This window comes from Aquila chrysaetos, chromosome 9, assembly GCF_900496995.4.
Source record: "Aquila chrysaetos chrysaetos chromosome 9, bAquChr1.4, whole genome shotgun sequence".
NCBI classification, from domain to species: Eukaryota; Metazoa; Chordata; class Aves; order Accipitriformes; family Accipitridae; genus Aquila; species Aquila chrysaetos.
The window spans coordinates 38,733,238-38,760,267 of NC_044012.1; the positions used below are offsets into that span (position 1 = coordinate 38,733,238).

The following is a 27,030-nucleotide window of genomic DNA, read 5'->3' on the forward strand; positions in this document are numbered from 1 at the left end:
GTATGCATTTTCTGCTTAGCCGAACACTGAAAACACGACAGGCAGTCTTACCTGAGTTAGTTCTGTATTGTGAACAAAAAAGTATTTTTCAAATTCCATGTTTTCAAAAGGACAGCATTAACCCCTCAATTTTCTTTTAAATGCAAGGCAGTTTTAAATGGAGAAATGAATCAAGAACTACTAAAAGACTTCTAAATAGGGAACCCTTCAATTGCATGAAACGTACAGAGATACGGGAGGAAGTTTCTCAGTGGTTCTATGAAAGTTTTAAAGACAACACTGAGTTCAAATTAAACACACGCTCAGACTGCTACCTATGAATATCATTGTAGCAGGATACTTAAGACGAGAAGTCTAACCCCCAAATCTCTCTGAAAATAAGACCATGCCACAAAGCCTTTGAGAGCAATTTTTATTAGGGTAGCAGAATGGAATTGCAGAAAGCCTATACCAGTACTCCTGGGTGTAGTTTCACCAGTATGTTGTTTTTATTTTGGATATTAAACTGCACGTTTAGAATTCAGCATGGCTTAGGGAACCAGAGAGAACAAGAGCTTGATTTCCTGAGTTAACATAGGACTTTGTACTTTGATTTTTTTTTTCCTCCCCAGACTTCAACCATACAGTACAGTATTTGATCTCTGCCTTTTTTCAGAGGGCTGCCTACAAACAAAAGCCATCACTTAGGTTACATATCTCGCAGTTTAGAAATTGAACTATGAAGAACACACCAAGAGAACTGATAGCAATATCTGTCTTCTATGTGACCTTTGCAGATGAAATCGGAATAGCTGGTATAGCGCTGCCATAGGCCTGTGTGAATCGACTGGAGTTCCTTGAATTACCCAGCCCTTCCAGTTCCCTTTCAATGGCATCCAAGTCACACCGATTCAGATAAATGCAGTCTTTGACCTGAGAGGCTTACAACCAGAAAGTACGCTATTTACTAGTAACGAGGGCAGCAAACTAGCACTACAGTTTTGTTTTAAATAAAATTTAGAGAATGGCAAGTTTCCATGCCAACAGACATAATCAAAAGGTACAGTGACTCATGTGATGCAGAAGTTACACACTTCAGTTTGACAGATAATTTGGCATTATTTTATTATGAATCCGAGTGAGCATGAATGAAACAAAATCAGTACCAACTTTCTGCAAATGAAGACACAAAGATGTGAAAATTTGGTAATAGACAGTGCTCTCACAAGCCTGAAAACACTTAGGAAATGCAAGTTTCCGTAAATAAGGTGAATGTGGTTTAACTTTATTTACCTGCCAAAGAATCTGTCTAAGAACACTTAAACATAAAATTTCTTAGCTCCCTAACTTATAAAAAAATTTACTTTCAACAGAGGTGAGGTACTGGGCTGTCATTGTTTACACTAAATCGGAAATGAAAGCCAGATGAGAGGGGTGAATGAGGAAATAGCAAATATACAAGACATTAAAACCAAAAGAGACCTACTGCTTGACACACTAGTTCTGAAAGGTTGCAAAGGCAGAGGCTGTATTGAAACTGAATTTCGGAGTACAGACAACCATCTGGGTGTGAGGGATTTTCTAACTCAACTTCCTGCACATCAAAATGATATGTGCTCCCAGATACCCATGGATTTCTGGAGATAAATCTGTTTGCTCAATAACATACCCAAGTTCGACTGGCGGGGAAGAGACGGCAGTTTGATTGTATGGCAGTTTGACTGAGGAGCTATGATCGTCACACTTTAGACCGGGGAAAAAAGACAGGCAGTCAGGAGAAAAGTAACAGACACAGTAAAGGATGCTCAATTCTGAACAGAAAGGGCTTCCTTCAGCATGCGTAGGTGTGCCCTGGAGCAACGGGAAAACAGCTCTGCCTGATTAAGTTAGAATGATAGAATGATACTTGAAGTACTCATTAAATCATCTAACCTGTGTGTTTTTAAACCGTAGGAACAGTAGTAGCAAAGCGTACTCTATTACGGGTTATTGCTTAATCCTATTCTCATACCATTTTCAGTAAGAACTGTACAGCAATTGGGCTGGGAAGCAGCACGAGCGCCATCCCATAAAACGCAGATGTTTCTTACACATTCTGATGGAAAAATATTCTAAGATGACTAGCAGTGCTGTCAGATTTAGTACTTGAATTCAAAATTAATATTTCCAAAATACCGACTTTTAACTCAAAAACCAGTTTATCACTTTGGTACCTCTTGGTCCCCAATTTCTGAAACTCTTCTAAACTGGTTGCAATGCTGTTCTGTGCACATTTCCCTAGCTACTCTGCATAGGTATGAAGAATAGAAGTGAAAGAAGTTTGTGATCACATTCCACTACTCATTTGCTACAGAATTTTTTTTCCAAAGTTTTCCCGAAGCAGGATATAAGCCATATTTGAATTCAATGACGCACACAAAAACTTGGGTTTCCCCGTTTAATAAACATTTTGTGGTAACATCAGCCAGATTTACATAAAGACCTGGACATTATTTCTGATTGGTTTTGTGGGGTTTGTTTGGTTTTTGTTTTATTATGTTACAAACTGAAGTTAAGGGGAACTTGCAACAAGTCCCACAAAGCACAGTGCAACATTTAAAAAGAAAGTAAACAAAACTGCCAAACACTCAATCATTTTCTGCCAGAACTGGGATATTTTTTCTAAGACATCAGTTTGGGAGGGGGATAAAATTCAATGAAGAATTAAATGAACTCAAGATAGTGGGAACTGCAAGGAAAAATAAGAAATGACAGCCACAACCTTTTCAATTTAAGGGCAGAATATAAGTCTAAGATATTTTTGATAAATTCTGACAAGAAAAAGAAAACAGCATACTTTAAAGTATATTGAAGCAGTGATTTTTAAACAAAGAAAGCAGAACTAGAACATCTTAAATTTTAATCCTTTCTTTACAGGTTACCTAGCCCACTTTTGATTAAGAAAACTGTAGAAAGTTAGTAACAGCCACAAGTTAACACCGAAAGGTGGCACTTGTCAATTTTCCATAGAGTCCTGCTTTACGGGGTGTCTCAAATGCACTGCTCCGATCTTCTATCATACGTTGCTGACATCAATTGTGTCAGATTTTAGTCCACTGGTCGCTTTTCACCATATTTCTTTGTAAACTCTTCAGCGTTCTTACAGAATTTTTTACGGTCCTTAGAGTATTCTTCAGCTAGGTCAGCCCGGAGGGGATGCTCGGGCTGTGGATCATTCACCAGTGCTATGAGGGACTGGATTACTGTCAAAAGAAGTATAAATACCGTCAGAGACTAAAATGGTTAATTTTTAAAAATCAAAAAGTAAGCAAAATTCCCCAGTAAGAAAAGAGCTTTAACTGCATTTAAATACATCCCCATATAAGTCTAGGGTCTTTTCAAAAGCAGAGCATGAATAAGCTACAGCAATATGCCAAGATTTAGTTCAATGACCGTGAATGAACACCAGAAAATCGTATTTGTAAAAAAAAAAAAAAAAAAAAAAAAAAAAAAAAAAATCAACCTGAACAGAGACCAAAATACACTACAAATTATTTCCCATGTAACTGGCATCCTATCTGAAATACTCTCCTATGGCTAAGAAAGAAACTCAGTTTCACAGACAAGTTCATCTAAAAGGGATTGGGTAAAAATGGAATTTCCATCATGAAACATTTTTGTCCTTACACCTGTCACAATGATGCAGTTGTAACCAGGCCTGCTTCTGGAAACCCTTTTTTCAGTTTTTCTATGCCTCTTACTTCCCCTATAAACAGCAGACAATTCTTCCCTCTACTCTAAACTGCCAAATACATCCACTAGTAGAGGTACACCGGGCAAACAAATGGGTAAGAACTGCACGATGCTTTTCACCCTGCTGTTTACAGCCATTACTTCAATGTTCCCCTATCACTTTCAAAGGAAATGTCATTCCTAAAATAACTGAACTGTACTTGACATTTGCGCAGTGAACCTTGCATACTACAACGACACTTATTGCTACGTTTTCCTCATATACAATCTCACGACCATTTAAAGCTAGATAGGTCACAACAATCAGGAGTTCTCATATCCATCCGCTAAAAGGTACATGTGTAACCGGGCAAGTCTACAGAAAGCAGATACACAGAAAAAGCATTTCACTGTACGACAATACTAATGATATTCCACTTGAGGTAAGTTTGGGCTACCCAGAGTAATACAAAGCAGCACCCCAAGAGTTTTTAGAGCAAGTATAACAAAACTCGTTAACTTCATGCATTGCACACTACAGCCAGCTGCCTCCTCCTGAACTCACATAAACCACTGACACCTACACCATCCAGCAGCTGGGAGTTCCGCAACTTGGCTACATGCTGTGCAAAAAGTCAGAGTCTATTGTTTGTTCTGAAACTGCTACTTAGCAGTTTAACTGGATTCTCCCTAAGTTTGCAATGTAAGTGCTTACAATACTTATCACTCCAGTAGATGCTAGAATACCAGAGCGGCTTCTTTCAGAGCATCAATCTTTTCACGCTCATACCCTTTTCCACCCTTACCTGATAGGAATGGGGAACATACCTCAAAACAAATACTCAAAATCCAGAGAAGTATGCCTGTCGCTACATTGCTAAGCAGGAACATTTCTTGCCACAAATCAGAGTTTAAACTGCAACAAACTATCTAAGGAATGTGGAATTGGTATTAGCTTACTTCGCAGAAACTCACCAGTCCTGGACTTATGACAACTGTCATCATATTAATGACTATTTATGAAACTAGCATCAATACTGCACATGACAATCCCTTTTCACTCAGTAAAACATGCTAAAACACTACAGAGGAAGTGTTACTGTGTTAAGGTTATTTAACACACAAGCCCGAGAAAATTAGGAATGTCGTAACAGGAGTTGCCTCAATATCCACAGCCTTTTAAAACGCTAGTGTCAAAACAGTGTTTTAATATTAAGCATAAATTAATAAAAAGTACACCAGTAAGATGCACATTTAGTATGTGAAAGGTGAATTAATGATTTATGATGAACCTAATCTCTCTGCTTTCTTGACACCTGACTGATCAAAACCAATCACTTTGATGCCATACTAATGATGTTGCATTACTTCCTCGAGAAAGGCCCAAGTAGCAAACAGACTGAAGTTTATTTTTCAGTGCGGAAGAGTTCTGGAGAAAAAGGAACAGACACTTAAGCAGGGCTGTAGTAACACGTTGCAAGTTCATACAACTGTGTAGTAACAACAGATGTTGACACTAAAACAACTTCTTGAAGAAAGAAAAGACAAACAAAAGACAAAACAGCAGAAATGGAGAGAGTTGCAATGTTTTGGTACCTAGGGTTTGCTCCAAATTCTGATTTTAGCAGTTTTTATTCACTCTCAGATAAAAAGGGAATTGCTACTTCTCAGGGAGACACTATTTCCTGCATGCAAACAATTGCTTCAACAGTTCCAACTAATGCAACTTGCATTTCAAGCTAGGTAGAGACATGTTGTGCCTTTACTTAAATCTTACGAGCTTTCCCTAGTTAAGACAACTACTAAGGCATTAACAGAAACCTTCTACACATTGCTTCCATTTCGTCTCTTCCAAGGGTCTTTGTCCTGTATAATCCAAAATAAATCAACAACAAATCATAAGATCTTCACTGACCTATTTAAGTTTAACAGGTTCTTTTTGCTGCCACCTCCACTTTCTCCAACATACAACTGCTTGATCTTTTCTGAAACAACTACAGGAATTTGCCTATTTTGTCTTTGGGGCAAGATCATGCAAACTGTAAGTACTTTTATTACCATACAGAAGTACAAAAAAAAAAAGAGACATCTTAAGTACAGCATTGTTTACTATCGGGAACACAGTTCAAGTGAAAACAACCTTAAAGAGGAGCCTGGAAGAAAGAAATACTTTCTCCTACAGAGCAAGATACTCACTGTCACTGAAGCTCTTGGACTGGACTAAACGGCTACTCATTTGAATCAATATTATTAAAAAATACACAGTTTTTGCAAGGATGTTTGCTCTTTCTATATGTACAATAATAAATGCTTAATATCAAACTAATCATCACCTGCCAGAAAACACAAAATTCTCACCCCAACAACTAATGGAAGCAACAATAGCAGAAAAAACCTACTCAGATTGCACTCTCAGTCTGCCACTGAACCTGGTGAAACTTTTTTACTTCAAATATTTAAATTCTTATCCAAAGACACTCTACACAGTAAGCCTCCCAGCAGTGATCGTCTAAGAACTAAGAGTTAATTTGTGTTATGAATTCAGGTTTTGTTTATGACTCCCTAGATTTTTCAAACCATACCTTCAAATCACTGAACCACATAGCAGAGATTATAAAATATACAAAGCCTCAAAGGTTTTAGACCCTTTCTTTCAAACATCCAGGAATGTACTGAACACCTCTGGATTATACAGTCACTGTTTAAAAAGAAACACGAAATAATCCCCAAACTACCACCAGAATTTTTAAGTATGCCAAGGACACTACCTTAATAAACTCTTCAGTCATGAAGAGTTTTGTGGTTTCCTGGAGGTGGAAATGCCACACGTCAGTGTCATTACCTTACGTGCCAATAACAAAATGAGATCCCAAGAGTTGCGTGCTGTGCTCACAACATGTGATTCATGACACAAACCTTACGACAATGAATATACCATAAGAGCAGTGGCCAGCTGACAAGCTGAAACGCTATTAGCTTTAAATTTAAATACAATACAAAGTTTCTCAATATCCAGTTTGTTCTCCACATGGAGTCCTACCTTGGTCAGTTTTGGTTGCTGGCTTCCAGTTTTCAGCACTAATTACTGGCAGACAAACCTGCCCCTTTTCATCGATGTTAGGGTGATAGATCTTTGTTTTAAATGTAATCTTAGGAGGTTTGAATGGGTATTCTGCTGGGAAGTTGATTTCGATTCTGAAGGCTCCTTTATCATACGGAGGATTGTCCTGCAACAAGAAGGCAGAATGTCAAGAATCTGGCACATTCTAATGGACACAATTAAGATAAAGCATGCTCCAGACTTCGATCTATCAAATGACCTCTTTTAAAGACACTTCCTTCCAACACATACTGTCATGTCCACGTGTCAGGAAACATCAAAACCTATTTGGTAAGAGAGAGGTAATACCACCTCTACAACATTTGTATTCACCCTGGAAAAAGCAGATTACCATTGTTCTGAAGTTAGCTGACATTTCCAGAGGTAAGAAAGCATCCCATCCCATTTACTCCAAACTCAAGGTCCTATCTAATAAGTAGTTTTATTCCCAACTTTGTATTTCAAAAAACATTGTAAACCCTTTCTGAGATACAAACAGGAAGCCTGACAAGGAAAATTGCTTTCTCTAAACCTAGTTATTTTACGTGTCTCACATGGTGGTACGAACAGCAAAGCAATTTGATTTGTCAGATTTCCCCATATGTTCCGAGAACATTTTTGTGCTGACTACACAAAAATCTGCTGAGCATTCATTGGTACTAAAGATAGATATTCACTGCGTCTGCTGATGAGAACATTCTGAATTTGTATGCAGTTTTAGCACCCACTCTTATCAGATCATTTTTGAAGGAGCATGATGAGAGAACCATGAAGTACGCAAAGTAGTTCTTCATACTGAAACAGAAAAAACAATGCCCAGAATCTCACTTCCAAAACCTGTTAGGCTATTGATACTGCTTCAAATACTAACTGCAGAAGAAAGGCAGAAGAAAAATAAACCATTGCTACATTAAAAGCTTATGAAAAAGCTTTAAAAAAAAAAAAAAAGCTGCACTGAAAACAGTAACTATGGCATGAAGCCTTTCCAAACACTCTGGGAACAAGAATCAAAGGATGAGAGTTTCCAGTTGGTGTGAAGTATAATCACACACATTCTTCATTAGCAACCAGACCATTCCCTGCAATCAAACCCACTCCAGAAGTTAAAAAAGGTTTACCAATATTTGGGGGTGGGGAGTGTTCTATTAAAATATTGTTCAACAGAAAACATTTAATTTTAGTTTCATCCATATGGAGAAGTCTGGTTGTGTGTTTCTAAGAAATACAGCACAATTTCTGCAGTCAAGGGAAGAGGTAACTAGCGTGGCTTTAAAATCACTTTTTATCCAAGCAATCCGAAAAAGCTTTGGAAGTTTAACAGATAACTGGTGGTGGTGACAACTTAAGCAGTTAGTGCCCTCTCCCCCCATGGCTCACTTGTTCTTGCCTCCACCACATGCTATAATTTGTGACAGTGTTCAGTGAACTGATACGGGAACTGACCTGGCTAAAAAATGTCCATTTTCTGCTTGACTCTCAGTCAGAACAGTTCTTCACTATAACTCAACAATAAATTGAACCAAAAAAGCATACAAATGGTTGCTCACATTTTAAATAGACAAACCACAGAATATTCAAGGAATTAATTTCCAGTTATTTGTTGTATTTATTTTGACACTGACAAGGGAGAGAAGCAGAATTATAAATACTGAAACACAAGCGACAAACACGACTCACATTCACCTGAAGTATTTTTGCTCTGCAAAAATTCATCCATAGCAAGCAGTTTTGATTAAGTGAAATGAAATTCATGGTACACCAACAGTACCTCTTACAAGAACAAAGAGTCTGGGGTAGATAGTCTCATTTTGATGTTGAAATCAAACAAGTAGTGTACCTTTGCAACATACAGTACATAAACTACCTCATTCTACAATTTAGAACAGGAAAGGAAGTTGACAAGCTACCTTCAATTTGCTTCTCAATTGAGCAAACACCCTTAAAAACTAACAGTTGTGCTGAAGAACAAAATATGTTACATACAACAAAAACTTTTAAAGCAGTACCTTTCACAGTAATTCTACATGAACACTGTTAAAAATATTAACCTTTGTATCTTTCACACCTTCATTAAGAAGCTGACCAAAATAATGCCTAGTTATAGAGTTTAATAATCAGAAACTGGTTAATCCTACTAAAGCAGGAGTAATATGTCTTTAAACCCTAAGCAAGAACATTTTCTAAAATGGAAACAGCATGTAAAACTTCAAAAGCAAAAACTGGGGAAAAAAATTAAACTTGCAACCAGCTTGTAATATTACATTTTTAAGCCATCAACTCCAGCTTTGCAATAGCTAAAAAAAATATGCTAAGACTAAAGCATCTTCTATAGCGTATCCTCAAAATAATAAACTATACTACTCTTTGAACACATAAAACACAACACTTTATTAATCAGTATAGGAAGTATAATTTCATGACAAAATTCCCTCTTAACTACACCAGCAGTGAATGTAAGGCTATTTCTTTTGTAACAGTGCATATTATAAACCAAAAGGCAGGTATGAAGCACAGTTCACTGCCTCAATGCTTTAACACTTGTGATGTTGCGAACCTTTGCAAAACAAACACTAAGCTTTTACTCTGGTGAGCAGAAACTGTTAAAAACAGATGCTGTACGGCACATATTGCTAATTTTAACAGGAATAAACAAGTATTTTGGTGTTTTGCTTTATTAGTCATATTTATCAACCTTATACTGCTTCAAAGTATTATCAAAGCAGTAAACTGTTACACATGAACCACAAATATCAGAGTGGCTTATTAAAGCATATTGTTTCTCAGCTCTGTCAGATCTTAATGTCAAATCCTGCTTGCTTTTATTGAAGTGTAAAGACCTAGCCATTATCTTGGCCTGTGAGATCTGAATTAGGGAATGGCCTCCAACTAACAAAGCAGGGGCACTGCTAAAGAGATGTTTCAAAGTCTTCTAATAAAAAGATTTACACTAGTCAGTTGACCTTTCAGGTAGCACCCAAGGAGAAGCAGAACTGATGCCCTAGCGGCACAGCCTCTATTGCTGCAGATTTCAAAGTAGCTCATGTAACGAAGGGAGCATGGGCCATGGCAGTGGAAAATAAAGGAAGTGAAAATCCAAGTGACTTCAACCAAGGAATTCAACATACTACATATCCTGCTTTCCCCTTCATAACAAATCCCCCTCTGTCTGACTAATACAGTGGTTATCTACTTCTATTAATCATTCTCTTAAAAGATTGTAGTGCTTTTAAAAAATAGAAGTGTTTGCAGGGGGCCATTAATTAATGCCTAGATAAAGAGACTCTCTTTTAAAGAGCTCACTTCTGAAAATCCAAACCTTTTCCATGCATCAAACTTTTTCCAATACTCAAATTTTATTCTAGAAATAAATCTAGTTGATTTTTTAAAAAATAATCTATTAAGGAATAAACAAAATATTTCATACCTTAGTTTTTTTTCCTATGAGGATGTAGATTTTGTACTTTAAGCTTAATGTAATAAACTACAGACTTCATTTACTTCCCCCTTCCAACACCTCTCCCAAGTAACCCAGTGCCATCACTGAGTCCACAGCCCTCGCCAGCTGCAGCCATGTGTTGCACCAGGCCTACAATTACGAAGCATCCAGGTAGGTATTGATCAGAGAAGTCTAGAACACCTTCCAATTACGTATGGATTTTTCTTCAGATTAGTTATAAGAAACACCTACTAATGTTATCAAACTTTGATAAAACAAAACACAGAAGACGCTCAAATAAAGTGAGACAGGAAGTTCACACTATTTGCCCAAGATTACACAAGATGTCTGAAGAGAGACAGGAATTAAATCCAGGAGCACACTTCACTGCTCAGAGTATGTTTAAGATGGTGCAGTATAATCTATATAAACTTACGTTGTATTTATAGACAACTAGCTTCTGCACAAACCTACAACTCTGAAAGCCAGGTTTTATAATAATAAGAGATTCTTGCCAGGGTGCAAAAATTATCTAATGGTCACCAGCAGCACTACTAAACCGTGGATTTATGAGATACAAATGATCCTCATTTTATTTTAAACCTCATTAGAATAAGAAGTAGTCTATACTCACAGGAACAATAAGCCCTTGCCAGGTCAATAAATTAGCTTCATCAACCTGGATATTACGGAAGTTTTTCATTCCACATTTGCGGATTTCTTCAAGCTCCTGAAAAGCAAGCAAAGTGTAAGTGTAAGTTAATAACAGTATTAAGCAAGATGCTCCTATTTATTTTTCAAAACGCTTAGAGGTCAGTGTGGATTTATTTAACATTAAAGAAGCTTGGGGTTTTAGCGGTGGCAACTCACACAAATAAGAAATAAAATTTTGCACCTGTGAGAAGTAAAATTCTCTGAGACAAGGTATTAAAGAACCCTTATTTTTTGATGTCAGGAAAGTACAAAAATGCCTTGTTATTAACATAATTACAGACACGAAGAAGTATTTAAATGCATTTAAAAAATGTTTTTATATCTCAAATGCAAAATTAGTGCCTCTGGTAACAGACTATTGATAACTGTGAAGCACAGAAACAAAGTGCATCTTTGGACTTGTGTGAAGGAAAACAGATTTGGAAGAACTATTTCATAACAGTTTTAAAAATGGATAAAGTCACTGAACAGTCCAATTATTTCAACTGAAAACTAACAAATTCCTGCATGACCAACTTAAATTGATGCAAACCCAGAAAAAATAACAATCGAAGCCAAACTAGCCTTATTTAGACAAATCACTTGAGAAGATACAGCTTTATCTCTGTTTTAACAAACAGTATATTAAAAGTTAACAGTATATTATAAGATACCTCTCTTTATAGCTCTATCACTCTTGAACAAGGTATCCTTCTGCACCAGCCAAATCAGTTTTGATCAGTTAGTGATCCAGGTATCACCAAAACAAGTATTTAGGCATTTTTATATTTAAAATGATGTATAAGCCCTGGTGTAGCAACTTTTTCCTGGAGTATTTTGTAAGACCTAAAAAGAAACACCTCAAGGTTCCACTTTTGGTTTTTGCACAACAATTATAGCCCTTTGCTGTTGAATTCAGCAGTTTTATCTTTAAAGAGAATTTCACTGAATTCAAATTCAAAAGCAATCCAACACTGAAATATAATACTTCCCCGGTGCTTTCAAAACTGAAGCACATGCCTGCGTGTCTACATAGGTTAGGAAAAATGTTGCTTATACAGCAACACTGGTGCACTCTGCCAGCATGCAGCTCTTCACTGGGTACTAGCATATTTGCAAAACTAGACTGTATATTATTATGATAAAAACACCAACGCTATACACTGAAAAAACAAAAAAGATCAGTTTCCCTGATACAGATGCTGTACTGTCCATGTTTTGGTTTTTTTTTTCTACAATAGCTCTGTGTTCATCTTAGATCAAACCTTTCTGCATCTGACTGGCAGAGATTTAATACTTGCAGTAATCTCTTGCATAAACTTAGCATCACGATAAAATGCAAGCCCAAAGGGAAAACGAGATTTCCAAATGCACATGAAACAAAAATCACATGACAGCCACACATCAGGAGATGAACATTTACATTCCCACCCACTGCACCTACCAAAGCAAGAGCATACTCGGAACACAGAATTTTAACCTTGGGTATTGAATTGATGCCCAACACAATCTTCACGACACTAAAACCGACTATTTAGTTTAGACCTCTGGATTAATCCCCAAATTCCACTGCTGTTAGAGTTATACAATATCACAGACAGTTTGGGCCTTTTTTTTTTTTTAAACAGGGTAAGAGGATTATCCTATTTCCTTAAAGCAGAAAAACATACAAAAACCACACAAAAATAATCCCATGAAGCATATCTATAGGGATACAGAGCAAACCAAAATATTCAAAAGAAAATAACCTTTATTATAGCAGCCATAAGAGATCCTTTACGATCACTGAAACTGCAAATCCACACAGCGCCTTACAGCCGGCTTTGAGTGCTCAGGGCACAAAGCAGCAGGTCAGGGAGGGTCTGACTGACACCAGACTGACTCTTCCCCGACAGGGTCAGGGGAGTAACTCGCTCAGAACAGCGTTTTCAGCAGCTCACTCTCTACGCGTACAGAACGGTGAAGTCCTGGCAAACCACTACTCCACAGCATTTAAGAGGGTTAAATCCCATTCCACATTAGATGTAACACATCAAACACTGGGAACAAAATAAGCTAATTAACCAGTAGGTATTTAAGCATAAACAAACATGCATCACAAGTGCCTTCACTCTAAAACAAGGAAAGGAAAGTGGGTTTAGACAATTTTCTAGTTACTATATTAAAAACGTTATGGGGAAGATTTCTGTCGTATGTATAATGTCCCAGTGGGAGTGCAGCTTCCATGCAGAAGCTTTTAATGCAGGTTCAGATGATAGCATTACACTGCTTCTGGTCCAGAGAACAATTGGCCGGACACAGAAAAAGGGAGAACTATGACTCTATAATTCAGGTATGTTATTAAGCTAATAAGACAAATTAGAAAAGCATGGCTTCGCACTACTAGAAAATTAAACACCTACATTTTATAATTAGATTCAGGTTAAAAAATTGGATGCTGAACGAAGAAATGCAAGAATCCAGTACAGAGATCATTACAAAATTGTAAAACTCTGTATGAAAGCAAAGAAAAGTTTAAAACAAATATGCAAATTGCTGCCCATTTTCCCTCAAGTCCACCACATGAGAGAGGGAATTTAACAGCCTAGAAGACACTAAAGAACTAGCCGAAAATTAATTGGGACATCTTCCTCTTTAAACTGACGCATGAAGCCTTTGCAGGAATTCACTTTCAAAAATCAAAAAAGGGGTAAATTACTACAGTGTTTCGGGACTATACCCTGGGCTGCTTCTGCTGCCTTGGGTCCTGCGGTAGTAACTGACAACCGAAAAACAGGATAGATGGGGATAAACCAGGTAACTCTTTTCCTCACACACAGGCAGGACTGCAAAGGTCATGGACAATCAAGCCTACCTTAGCAGAGAATTTGCCTGAACTACATGCTTAAGAGAGATTCCAATTTATATGAGAAATTACTTTTCTTATAGTAGAAGTGTTTAAGATTTCATATGTCACTCCAAATTAGTCAAGTCCATGTTAGACTTTTGTACAAATAGCTTTTTTTTCATACTACTATCCCCAGAAATACAATGTAATACTATACTTACAAGTCGTGCTTTTAGGGTTTTTGTGTCTAGTGCATCAGGAGTGGTAAGAGATTCACCATTCACAACTGAAGGGTGTGAGGGGGGGTTGCTTTGGTTTTTTTTTCTAGCAACTGCCAAAACCCATAATAAAGATCTAACTGCCTCAGAGCTCCAGAGGCAGACACAACTACGGTATAAATGTACTGTTAAAAAAGTGAATGAGCTACTAAATACTTTCAAACAACACACATTAAAAGTTAATGCTGCATCTAACATGGGCTTGAGCAACTCCAAAGGGACAAAAATTACTTTATGGAGGTAAAAGGATATAATACAAATATTTATTTCAAAATAATATTTAAGAGTCTAGGCAGACAGTAAATAGATTAATTCCTTTTCTTGTCCTCCACCCCTTAATTTTGTCAAGTAACATAATTAAAGGAGCACAGGAGGAGTGTAACTAAAGGTTAGAAGACTGCAGTAAGAATTTCAATGAGTCTTCATTCCCCACTGTTATCAACCTTGCATGTGACCTTGCTGCATTGATTTCCCCATTTGTAAAATAGAAATGTCTTATTTCACGAGGGTCTCTTGAGATGTGATGTTTGTAGTTTGGATATGTTCAGAGAAAGTGTTATACACAGCACATGAAATGGAGAAAACACTTTCAGAGGTGGTATCTGATCTTCAAGTATAATGCTGAAGGTAGTCATAAAAGTACATGCCACCTCCCATATATAATCAAAAAGGATTTAAAATTTTGATTTTTCAATATTGTATAGTCATTTGTGCTGTTCAAAGCAAAAATTAAATTTGAAATAAAAAAGAAAAGTAAGTGGCATCAGCTTAAAATGTAGTCAAGTCTTCTAAAAACCCTGCAACTGAAACTGTTTTGCCCATGGATCTTTCAAGGTTTGGGACTTCTCTAAAAAAACAAGCGCAGTGAAGACAAACACTTGTAAGAGTGCAATCCAAGTATATAGGAATAAGCGTAAGAGCTCATACTGACTTCAGTAAGTTCTGCATCAAGCCCCAAATGCTATTAAATGCACAAAGAAAAAACAAAAGTTTACTGAAATAATGCTAAACCGTAATTCTCTACTGCTTATAACATATGTTTACCTGTTTATAAATACATTCTCTAAAAGAAGTGTGATGAAGTTAACCAGGCTCCAATAGACTGATAAGGAACTGGCCAGTTTTACTTTCCAAATCTCATACAGTACAAAGAAGTGTTAAAACACTTTAAAATAAAATACAATTTTACAAACCCCCCCATAAAACCAACCCAAACCCCAAACAGATTCTATCTCTTGTATAAACTATTATTAAGTTTCCTCTGCAACATTACAACCCTGTATACTCACATGTCTTTATTTACTGAGTAATCCCACTCTTTGGCAAAGTATTTTCATTTGATTAAAAATCCTTTTGTCAGTTCTCAGTTTCAAAAAGGGAAAATGAACCAGTATTCTCACTTCCACGTAAGGACAATCATACATTGCTCAAAACCACATTTCCCTTGTTACTGAGAACCAGTGTTTGGATCAATTCGGTATTTGAAAAACAATTCTGAAGTTGTTTAAAACCCCTTTATTTGGAAGGGCTATGTTATTTACAACACCACAGCATACTGGAGATTGCAGGCCATCTAGAGCAGGTACCTGGGTGTGGCCTCGCGTTTGTATTTTATCACAGAGTTCAACAGTTGCATAAATGTTTGACTACGCAATTACGGAAGCAGAGTAAAAAGAGTGAGATTAAAATAATTCATATGTGAAGTATTATTTACTCTTTAAATCTATTTCCAGTTTTTAATACTAAAGATACTTTTGAACATCTAAAAACCAGGAAACAAAAGCACACATCTTCCAGACGCCTTAGCTCCATCACATTGCCAATCAACACAGAAGGGTGTAGCCCCACACGTGGGACAGGACAGCTTTCTCAAATACTATCCCAAAACCCCTGTTGAAGGTGCATCTCAGTACCACACGTTACTACACCACCAAGTAAGTACTATGACTATCCAGCACCGAAATAGCCTTCCCTTTGCAACTACCCACTACCTCTCCACATAGCATTTAGCTACAGATATCGCATGGAAAACGGCTTGTTTTACATTAGTGGGTGGCAACTGTGAAAAGCATTTCATTGAAATCGCTGGCATGTCTCTTGGAGACTATGTTCCCAATCATACATGTTTGAAGACAATTTGGTTTTTACAAGAACGGGTCATGAAGCAAAGTAGCTCCCTCAAAAGAGAAGCCTTAGCTCCTTTCCTAAAACAATTACTCCATATTTGCCTGTTTTTACCCTGAGAGATCGTCCATAACAACATATCCTTGACAAAGACTGCTTTATTCCCACCTCTCACATTTCACGAGGAGTCAAGATCTGACAACTGTGGCTCTTTGAAGAGGTGTAATGGTGGCTCATAGATCAAAACTCCACCTCAAATGTCATTGGAATATGATTCATTAGCTGTGTTTACTTCACATTTTTGCTAACCTAGGTGAGTTCCTGGAAAGGGCACACCTCCACTGATTGTTTTGTAAATCAGTAGAGAAAACTTCAGTTAAGACTATTTGACAGTATAAAGTTCTGCAAAAATAGGCCTCAAATAAGGTCTCTGGCCTAAGAAATGCGATTTGCTCAAACAGACCCTGAGATAATAAGATCATTTTATTCTTGTTATAACTTGACTTCATGTTTAAAATTGAACTGTACATGTACAACGGCAAAGTTTGTAATACTACTTTCAGAAGGACATTTGCAAACTGAAGATACAAATGGCTTCTGCAATCTGAAAAGGACACCCATTTCCACCTGGAAGGTGGAAACTATACTTATACTCCCAGTTTTCTACAGGCAGACAGTGTGTTATTATGAACTTATAACATCCAGTCTCTTTGAGCCACTGTGATTAATATGAATAACATGATGCATGACACAAGTCCAGGAAAAATGCAGTACTTCAAAATGTTGGCAAGACCTTAAGGAAATGGGAATTGCTTTATTTTATGTGCCCTATAAAAGGTTCAAAGTTTATTCTTGCTTACTAAAGACAAACTTGATAACTGGCTCAAAGAAAAGACAGTTAATGCTTATCCTAAATTATTTTAACCATAATTGAGTGACACACCGAAAACCTCTATTTCCTTTAGCTATAATCACTCATCATTCTATGACCCTGAGGAAGACACACCACAGACTCTTCTGTACTGCAAAACTTCAACAGTGAAAGACTTCTTAAAATGGATCTGTGAATTTGGAACTTAAACAATGATATTGGGTTGATACACATGCGAGTTTGGACCTCCAAAACATCATGCTGCAGCAATCCAGATTACATCATCTGTACAAGAGCTCTACTTTGTTCCTACTGAGATGAATGGCAAAACTCAAAGCCATTTGGGCTGACTCGACTCTCCAAAAGGCACGAAGGTAGCTGCTTATTTAATAACCTTTACAAGTTGTGTGATACAGCGTCTCACAGCTCTTGAACTGGCATAAAAACCACACACCACACGCACAATCCACAAACATCAGGCAATAAAAACGAAAGTAAAAATGTAACAGGGAAGTTATCAATGTCTCCTTCCTTCCTACACCACTCCCTCTGAAAAGCAACTGCCACACCATTTTTCTAGAAAACGAGGAGGTCAGGTTCTCAAAAACACATTTTTACGGCATTTTAGTGAAAGATTAAAGTACTAAACTAATGTTTCAGAAGCATAGTGGAACTGAGGAGGGGGGCTGAAAAGCAAGAGGCACCGCAGACATTACGCACAATTTTTCTTGCCTTTCAGATTTTTACGTTCTATTTAAATTTAAAAAGAAGAAATAATTGGAAATATATTTTTTCCCCCTACCAGAGTAGTATTGATGCGTTTTTGAACAATTCATTTTTTCAGAACAGGCAGAAAAGCTGCCTTACAAAAATATAAAATGAAATGGTTGTTTACAGTCCGAAACTAAGGGGAAACTTATTTGAGTATAAAGCAACAGACATATTGATTATGGTACTAAAGCTGTGACAAAACACAACAGCTATCAAAAATGAAATAAGAAAAATGAATGCCATCTCATCAGGATCCTTAAGGACAATTAAAGGTTTATGCCTACTGATTTAATATACATGAATGACTCTGCACACAATGTATCTACTATTTAATTCTTAATTGTTCCATAGCGCATTTAAAACAACAAAACTAGCCTTATGAAAGCACTGTTGAGCTATCGGTTTCTTCAAAAATAACCAAGTTGTAATGGTTAATTATGTATCTGCACAATTAAGGAAATACAACTTCAAAACCTGCCATCTACACATCCTAGTGAAATCCCAGCCCTATTAGGGATCCACATCCTTGAAGCCAACTGCAAGACTGATATTAAAAGATTAACAGAATCGCCCATGTAGCTGTCAAATCCTAGCGCATGGTTATGTTGCACCCCACAGGGACAGGTTTTTTAATAAGGCTAAAACACCGCCTGACAGTTACAGGGTCTTTCCCCTGCGTTTCACAGAACTAGCCTGTGAAGTTCACTGGTTTACATTACAGGCCCTTTGCATGCAAACACTGTAGGGTATTGCCATAGCATTTTACAGATGACTAAATTTTACACCACTATGTATGCATGTCCTAGGCAAACCCCACTGCATACAGTCTGTGATGTTAATTGGCAATTAGATACAACACATAAACTAAACTTGTATGCTTTGGGGGCAGTGGTTATCATCTTCTTTCTAAGAAGTACCTTACTCCTCAAACAAAACGATGAGAAACAATCCCAAGCAGCATTTTACAATAAACTGTACTCGCTCTCGGTTAAACGCCAACCGAGGCTGAGTTTGCGAGCATCATCCACGCTTCAGAACAAATAGAGTGAAGAGAAAAACATTACCACGTCTGCAGCGAAGGAGGAAACTTCTGAACCCAGGTCCATATTTCAGTGTGATAAACCTCTTACTCATACAAGGAAGTGGTTACTCTCCGAAACAACGAAAACGAAATTATTTCATCCCTGAGCGTTTGGGGAAGGTTCCCTGCCGAGGGAAGAGCGGGGGGGAGCGGAGAACCCCCACCCGCAGGGAGGGAGGGAGGAGAGGCCGCTTCCCCGCCGCCCGGCCGAGCCCTCCCCGCGGGCAGGGCCGGGGACCGCGCCGCGGCTGCGGCACCGCCGGCGGCGGGGCGACCCCTCACGCCGCCCCGGGGATCGCCCCGGCCCCGGGCGGGGGCCGAGGCGTCCCGGCGGCGGCGTTTCCTTCCCCCCCTCCTTTCCCCGGCCTTTCCTCTTTGCTTAGTCACCGCAGGAGCCCCCCGAGGGAGGGGGACGGGGCGGCCCGCGGCGGCCGCCGAGAGCCCCGGCCCGGCCCCGGGCGGCGGCCGGGGACCGGCGGAGCGCTGCCGGAGCCCGGGGCGGCGGCGGAGGAGAGAACGAGGCCCCTCACGGCCGCGGCCTAGGTGCCGGCTGCTCCCGTTCCGGTCGCCCCAGCCCGGGGTGCCACCGAAGGGGAGGGGAGGAGGCCCGCCGGGCCGCGGGCCGCGGAGGCGACCCCCCCCCCCCGCACCCGGAGGGTCGCCGGGGCGGAGAGGGTTGCCCTCCGCCTCCCGCCCGCCGGCCCTTCCCGGCGCGGCTCTAGCTGTTACCTTCATCAGCCTCCTGCTGGCCGCCATCTTGGCTCTGCTGCTGCCGCCCCACAATGCATGGCGGCGGCGGCGGGCAGGGCGCTAAAGCCCTGCGCTTCCTGGGGCGGGCGGGCGGAGCTCGGCTCCGCTCCGGTCCCGCCCCGCCGGCCGGGAGCGGGGGGTAGGCGGCGGCGGCGGCTGCTGCTGGACGGCGGGGGCGGGGGGTGCTCCTCGGCGCGGGGCCCTGCTCCTCTCGGCGGCGCCTGTGAGGGACACGCACGGCCTCGTCCGGCGGGGAGGGAAGGCAGGAACCGCTTCCGCGCCGGCCCGGAGCCCGCCGCGCATCCCTCCCGCGGCCCGGCGAGCGTTACGCGCTGCCCTGGGGGCTGCGGGAGCATACACCCCCCCCCCCCCCCCCCCCGCCTCGAAGGCTGGTTGCCTGCCCGCCTGCCTTCCTCCAGGACCCGGTGATGTCTTTTGTCCGAGTGTATCTGTTAATCGTCGAGCAGTGCTTTAAAATGCTGGTGGTGCGGCTTCGTGTATTTGCTGTGCGTCACCCCACATTGGGTATCGTCTTCCTTGCGGGGAAAGAGACAACAGCCTGGAGTTAGCGGTTTATCAAATAAGCCCGCATTGTGTTCAGCGCCCTTCGCAACCTTCCTTTCTTTGTTTCTTAAAATACTCTGAAAACGGAGGGGAGGGAGTTCCCAGAGGAGGTACCTGACCCACAGAAACCATCCCTGGAGCTGGTGGTCTCTTACGAAACCCACCGCTCAAGCGCGTGTCTGGCCTTACCTTACCATGACCAGTTCGACTCGGCCTCACCCGCAAACTTCCAGCCCGCTGTGCCCTGCCACAATCTCCTAGAGAAAAGCAAGCTGTGGAAGAGGAGATCGTGTCACTGTCAGTATTAATCAAGACTGTAATTTGCCATGTGCTTTCTGGCTCTTTAATGGAGCTCTAATTGTAACTGCTCTCCAGCTCTGATCCTCCCCAGCTGGCCTCTAGCAACCACCCTAGGAGCAGTTCCCATGTCTAACTGTAGGCATCCAGTGTCATTCCAGGTGCCCTAGGGTATCCAAGACACAGGGCTAGCAGATACGGCATGGGATGTAAGTTACTATACGACGTCTAAAATGACACCAGACATCTGTGTCCAGGCACCTGACTGGCTCCCTAAAACATTGTACGTTGACCCAGTCTACTCAGGAGTTACTCCAAGATCTGCTCTGCCAATGTGTGGCCTTATTTCCCCTTTACTGTTCCCTCACGCCAGTTAATATCCTCACTTGATCTAACACTTTTCCTATGGAACAAGTCACCGAAAGAAGTTCTAAGCTCTAAAATAAGCTTTACCGACTCCGACAACCTGAAAAAGGAAGTGTTGTGGTTATTACAAGAGGCTTTCAAAAACTCATAAAAATGCAACAAAAGTTGTTAATTATGAAGCACAGGTTTCTAGTATACAATATTAAAATTATTCCCTGAACAGCTATTTGGTAATCAATATTTTGCATTAATATAGTGCTTATTGCTCCAAAACTCAATTAACATTTGTTAATGAAGTAAGCAGTACAGCACCAACAGGAACCAGCTTAATACTCATCTACTTCATATGTGTATTATTAAATAGTTTGTAAATAATTATAATATTAAACATATTTGAAGATCATGATAACTTTATTCTGTTAGATATGTAAAGACTATTGCGTCCATTTTACTCAAGGAAGATGGAGTCAGAGGAAACTGAAAATGAAAGAGGCAGACCATCCTGTTGAAGTAGCAGAGAGATGTAAAGTAAGCATGTATGCTGGAGAAGTTACACAGATGCCAGGCAGGTACATGTTACGTGAAAACAGAAGCTGCAGAGACTCTCTGAGGATTCTTGTTGTGATACTGAAATGGGATGCTGGTGGTGAAGATTTTAAAATGCTGACATCTGATAAAAGGGCTAGTTCAGATTATATGATCCTGAAACGTAGAAATACCTAGATCTGATACCATGGTAACTTGGAAGAACAGTTCTTACAACTTATTTTCTACCTGTCTACAAATAAGAAAACCAAGCTGCTTCAGATACTATCTTGACTTCTTTATTTCCCAAAACTCTATTCATATCTTCATCTCATCTTTATTTGACTGCATAATTTTCCAAGACCACCGTATGTCTCCAAGTATTCTCTAAACACTTTTTCCCCCAAAATACAGTTATTCAAGCCCTCGCCTATACCTGCACTGAGACACATAGCCGCCACACACAAGAGACAGTAATAGAAGCACCACAGGGAATTCTGAATTTACTATCTGTAATTTTAATCCATGAATTTATAGCTTGTAAAAGAGTGTCAGAAGTATCTGGGATAATTATAAGATAATCCGCATTTCCTTTGACAAGAAAAAAATACCACCCACACTATAACTAACAATAGCCCAGCCAGTTCTTAAGAAATCGTTGCTGAGTATAGCTGTCCTCACAAGTTGCCACTTAATGTTAAAATCCTTTATTACAGCAGGGTGTTTGAGAAGTTTACGCAGAACTAGGCACATTTCATGTACCTGCTGCCAGTATCCTGGATCCTTTCAGTACCTAGTTTTAGATCCGCTCCAGAGCGGATCCTACGGTGCTAACACTGATGCATATCTTGTTTATGAACAAGGGCTCTGCAACTGTACTTACATTGCTGGACCTCGCCTGGATGCCAGTTACTGGCAGTCATGACGTGCTGCCGTACAGTCTTGAAGAAGCAGCAGGAATTTCCTTTCAGAAAGAGTTTCATCAATTATACCTCCTACTTTCCTGTTAGCAACAAGACCCAGGCCACTAGTTATACTGAGTTTTGCAGGTGGTTCTGCATTTTTTAACCTGTGTTAAAATGGTTTGTGGTTTCCAGGTTGTATCCATTATTTTACTTGACAATTAAGAGTGTACAGAATACAGGTTTTAGTGCTTATCCTGCGATATCTTCAAGGGACTGGACCCTACATTTATGCCTGCCCACTCCCAAGGATAACTTTCTATCACATTTCCACTGTTTTAAGGAACGTATCTGTTCAACTTCAAAAAAAGAAATTGTGTAGACAGACTTTCTGAACAGGTAAGCCACAACACAGCCCAACCCTTGAAAACTCTAGAGAAAAATTCTCCTTGCTTCTACTGTTATGAACTGGCCATCTGAAAGAAAACAAAGAGACTCGTGAAAACTGAAGGGGAGGAGGAAAGAATAAGAATAATTTTGTTTCTGTATGTGTCATGGTTTAACCTCAGCCAGCAACTAAGCACTACACAGCTGCTCACTCGCTTCCCCCCGACACCCAGTGGGATGGGGAAGAAAATTGGGAAAAGAAGTAAAACTTGTGGGTTGAGATAAGAACGGTTTAATAGAACAGAAAAGAAGAAGCTAATAACGATGATACTAATAAAATTACAACAGTAACAATAAAAGGATTGGAATATACAAGTGATGCACAGTGCAATTGCTCACCACCTGCCAATCGATGCCCAATTAGTCCCTGAGCGGCGATCCTCCCACCCCCACTCCCCCCAGTTTATATACTGGGCATGATGTCGCATGGTATGGAATACCCCGTTGGCCACTTTGGGTCAGCTGCCCTGGCTGTGTCCCCTCCCAACTTCTTCTGCCCCTCCAGCCTTCTTGCTGGCTGGGCATCAGAAGCTGAAAAATCCTTGACTTTAGACTAAACATTACTTAGCAATGACCGAAAACATCAGTGTTATCAACATTCTTATCATACCTAGCTCAAAAACATAGCACTATACCAGCTACTAGGAAGACAATTAACTCTACCCCAGCTGAAACCAGGACACCTTAGTACCCCCGTATCTTGCTTACAAGAGGGACAGGTCTATACACCTCAAGAAGAATACAACAGAATTAGGGAAGGGAAAGAGAAGGGCCGATGCAATTATCAAGAGGGTGGAATAGTGCTGTATTAAGAAATACTAAAGTGGCTGGGGTTCTTCCACCTGCAGAGGAGAAGGCTGAGAAGAGATATGATCAAGGCTTATGAAATCATAAAGGCAGTGGCTAAGGTGAATAAGAAGTTGTTATTTATCAGATCTTACAATACTAGAACGAAGGTGCCACAGTGAGACTAATTGTGCATCACTAACAGCCAAAAGACAGTACCTTTTTTCACAGCAGGTAATTAATGTCTGGAACTCCCTACCACAGGCTGTAGTAAAGGCAATAGTCAGCAGGTTCAAAAAGAAACTAGTCAAACTGGGTAACAGGTCTATAAACAGATAAAAAAAGAGAATAGGCATGGAATCATCATCTAACATCTCTAATTGATGCCTAGTCATAATTATGGATGCTTGGGAGTACGAGATGAACAGACCGTGGGCTTGCAGGCTGGTCCCTAGAGCATCGTCTACTGCCATGGACAGAGAGAGAGTAGTGGGCTAGATGGACCTTTGTTCTGGTCCAACAGGACACTTCTTCCATTCAGGATTCCTTGGATATGCTGTTTTGCAGAATGTAGACAGAATTAAGATTTCAAACGGATTCTAATTCATTCAAAACACATTAAAGAGATCTGCCTGTAATCCACAAGGGCAAAGTTCATCCTCAGAAGCAACTAAGATAAAAAACTATACACATAACTAATGTCTTAAATCATTATATGCCTCTCCATCGGGACTGTTAAAGCTAAAATGGATTTAAAAAAAAGACATGCTTAATTTATTTTTTGTTGACAATCCTCCATCCTATATTCCTGTAAAATTACCAACAAATTAAATTTTTTATATAGGTTTTCTTGTTCCTTCAGTTTCTTAGATCTCTAATGACAAGCATTTTAAAGTAACTAATTATGTATGATGATTGTTATCTGACATTTGTTCTATCAGGTAAGTATCCACTACAGAATTATAAACTCATTTTCTTCCTCCTGCATTTCGTATGACATGTACTTTAGTAAAGTGATTCTGTCCCATACAGACCCCTTTCCTCTTGAATGCAATATTTCTTAACTGTTTATGAAAAACTAAATACAATAAAAGTCTCCTTTGCCTCCAAGAAAAAAAAAGGGGGGAGAGGAGTTCTGTTGATTTCCTTTGTACTAACAGTAAACATGCAACAGACTCCAGCTCAAGTTAACACTGCACAAGCCCCAGAGGGTTCTCAAGCTCTTTTAGTCCTATGGATATGCCAGCTCATAACTCATTTCTTTCATTCTTAACATTATGAATTGTTTCCCCTTCCATCCGTGATCACGTAACATCTAAAGGTCTGCGTAGGAATTTGCTTATGTAGAAAAGTCATGCGTATCACTATGTTTTTAGCAGTCTTGTAATGAAACACAGCAGCATGAAAGAAAGGGTGAGCTCACACCCAGGCCCCGGTCGGTGCTGCATAAACAGGCACAAAGCAGAGAAAATACAGACAATTGCTCAGCAGGTGAGAGCTCAGCTCAGGCCTCACCTGGGCCCAGCATCTCCACAGTTCCTCAGTGCTATGAAACAATTTGAAAAACATTCTCCCATAACTGCATAACTGTGCTAACAAGATTTTGGTAGAAAAAAAATTTGAAATAGCTTTAATAAAAATCATTGCCAAATTACACTCTGTTTCAACAGCAACTGTTTAAGTGTGCTGCTGGAAACTGATGTACAGATGGCGAGGGGAATGTACAAAGCATCACAGCAACTATACTTTGAACTTTATGCTGCAAGTATGCGAGTTTTCTATTCGTGCTGCATTAGCTTCTATCGGCCTGAACCAGAGACAGGGTCCCATGGTGCTAGAAACTCTGAATATCCCATTGAAAAAGACCATCTCTCACTGAAAAAACCTGAGAAGCCAGTGGTGCATCCCTCTCAGAATAACTCAGGAGACAGGACAGGCGATAAATGCGTGCCGTTTCTTGAAAGACCATTTAATTGCACGTTACGGCAGATGTCTTGGGACCTTCTCTGAACACTGAGGCCAGGCAGGTCCCAGTGCCTAAGGAGTCGCTCCCCTCCCCTGGTTTGGTGGGGTGGGAGGCCTGTTCTGATATAAGGGGTTTAGGTGGCCCTGCTGAGTTGGTTTAGGATACAGTAACAAACACCAGACCAACAGCTTTGCAGATAAATTGTTTATCTCTAAATAACAGTACAGTAACAAATACTAGTTAGTACAGTTATCTGGATTGAAACAAACCCAGTAGTTCATCAGTACTGGGCCACACTTAATATCCAGGCGCACAAAGTCTCCCATACCCATGCACTACCCGGACTTGTTGATGAACCATCGCATCCCCGCTCTGTGCTGGTTCTGTCCCTGGTGGGCACGGGGCCTGGAGACACCATTGCTGAGGGCTGACCCTGGCCAGCAGCTACGCACCTGCACGGCAGCTCCCTCCCTCCCCAGCGGGACGGGGGAGAGAATAGGAAGAGCAAAAGTGAGAAAGCTCTTGGGTCAAGATAAAGACAGTTAAAGGAAAGAGGAAGGAAAAAACATTTTGAAAAATCTGGCCAGCAGCCAGATCAAGCCCCAGTCTTCCCAGTCAGTGCTACAGAAAATACTGCCTTCCCCCCTCCGAAGTGCAGAGCGGCAGAAAACCTGCAAAGGTTTAAAAGATGCTCTCCTCCAGGAGGAAGGGAATAGCATGGAGTTTCTGCCAGAGGCTGTGGTTGAAGACATGGTGCTGCATGGCTTGGGGTCCCTGCCAGAAGTAAGGGCAGGCAGCGGTGGGTCTGTGGGAGAGAACAGTATGCAGGCAGGAGGGCAGCAAGAGGACTGGCTGCTTGGCAGTAGGGACAGCCACCCCCAGAGTGCCCTAAAGGGCCTGGAGAGACTATGCAATGTCCTTCAAAATAAGAACTGCCTTCCAAGGAAGGGAAGCTCTCTGGCAGCGTGGCCGGAGGCAAAGTGGCTCAAGCAGAAGAATGCTAAACTGCTTCCACTACCAAGAAACTGGAAGAAAGATCCAGGCAACGACATGAGACCACTTCCAAGGCAATCAGGTCTTGACTTCTTTCAGATGAGGACACTAAATGAGACACAGGAATCAGTAACGGACAAGTGTTCTTTAATTCTAGAGTCTCCAAGAGAACAACCTGCAAAATTTAGAGTATTCTTAGCTCAACATAGCTGTGACCCTTTTGATGGTCCTAATAAGTACCCTCAAGCAGAGCTTCCTCTAACTACTGGAGAATACGGTTTATATCTTTTGAGACATGGGTGAGGATGGTTTCTTTGAGGGAGAGCTGACTGGTGGGAGAGGAAGACAGGTCCCCTCTACTGTGATAGAAGTTTCAAAGGATAGCATGATGACAACTGAGCCTCCAGAGCCAAGCGAGCTCTTGCAGAATGCAGATCACAAAGCGAGATTTTGCAGCAGAGGCGTTAGCAATGGAGGAAAAAGGGATGGTCTTGACAAAGGAATCTGTGTCATTGTGTTGGCTGATAGACTAGGAGACACAGAGATTCCTCTTAATCATGCAG

At 40.4% G+C, this 27,030-nt stretch overlaps 1 protein-coding gene across 2 annotated transcripts; it reads right to left on the bottom strand.

The window, feature by feature from the left end:
- Window positions 1-1,087: 1,087 nt before the first annotated feature.
- Window positions 1,088-19,711, bottom strand: UBE2L3 (ubiquitin conjugating enzyme E2 L3). 2 transcript variants are annotated; one of them, XM_030024705.2, is made up of 4 exons: window positions 19,601-19,711; window positions 10,861-10,956; window positions 6,731-6,917; window positions 1,088-3,221 (listed from the first exon to the last, which is right to left on the bottom strand). In XM_030024705.2, exons 1-4 carry the CDS (start codon window positions 19,625-19,627, stop codon window positions 3,067-3,069), a joined length of 465 nt encoding a protein of 154 aa, XP_029880565.1. In that variant the 5' UTR covers window positions 19,628-19,711; the 3' UTR covers window positions 1,088-3,066. The 2 variants fall into 2 exon arrangements, with proteins under 2 accessions (XP_029880565.1, XP_029880564.1); XM_030024704.2 differs by lacking the exon at window positions 19,601-19,711 and adding an exon at window positions 18,855-18,911.
- Between the last annotated feature and the right edge of the window lie 7,319 nt (window positions 19,712-27,030).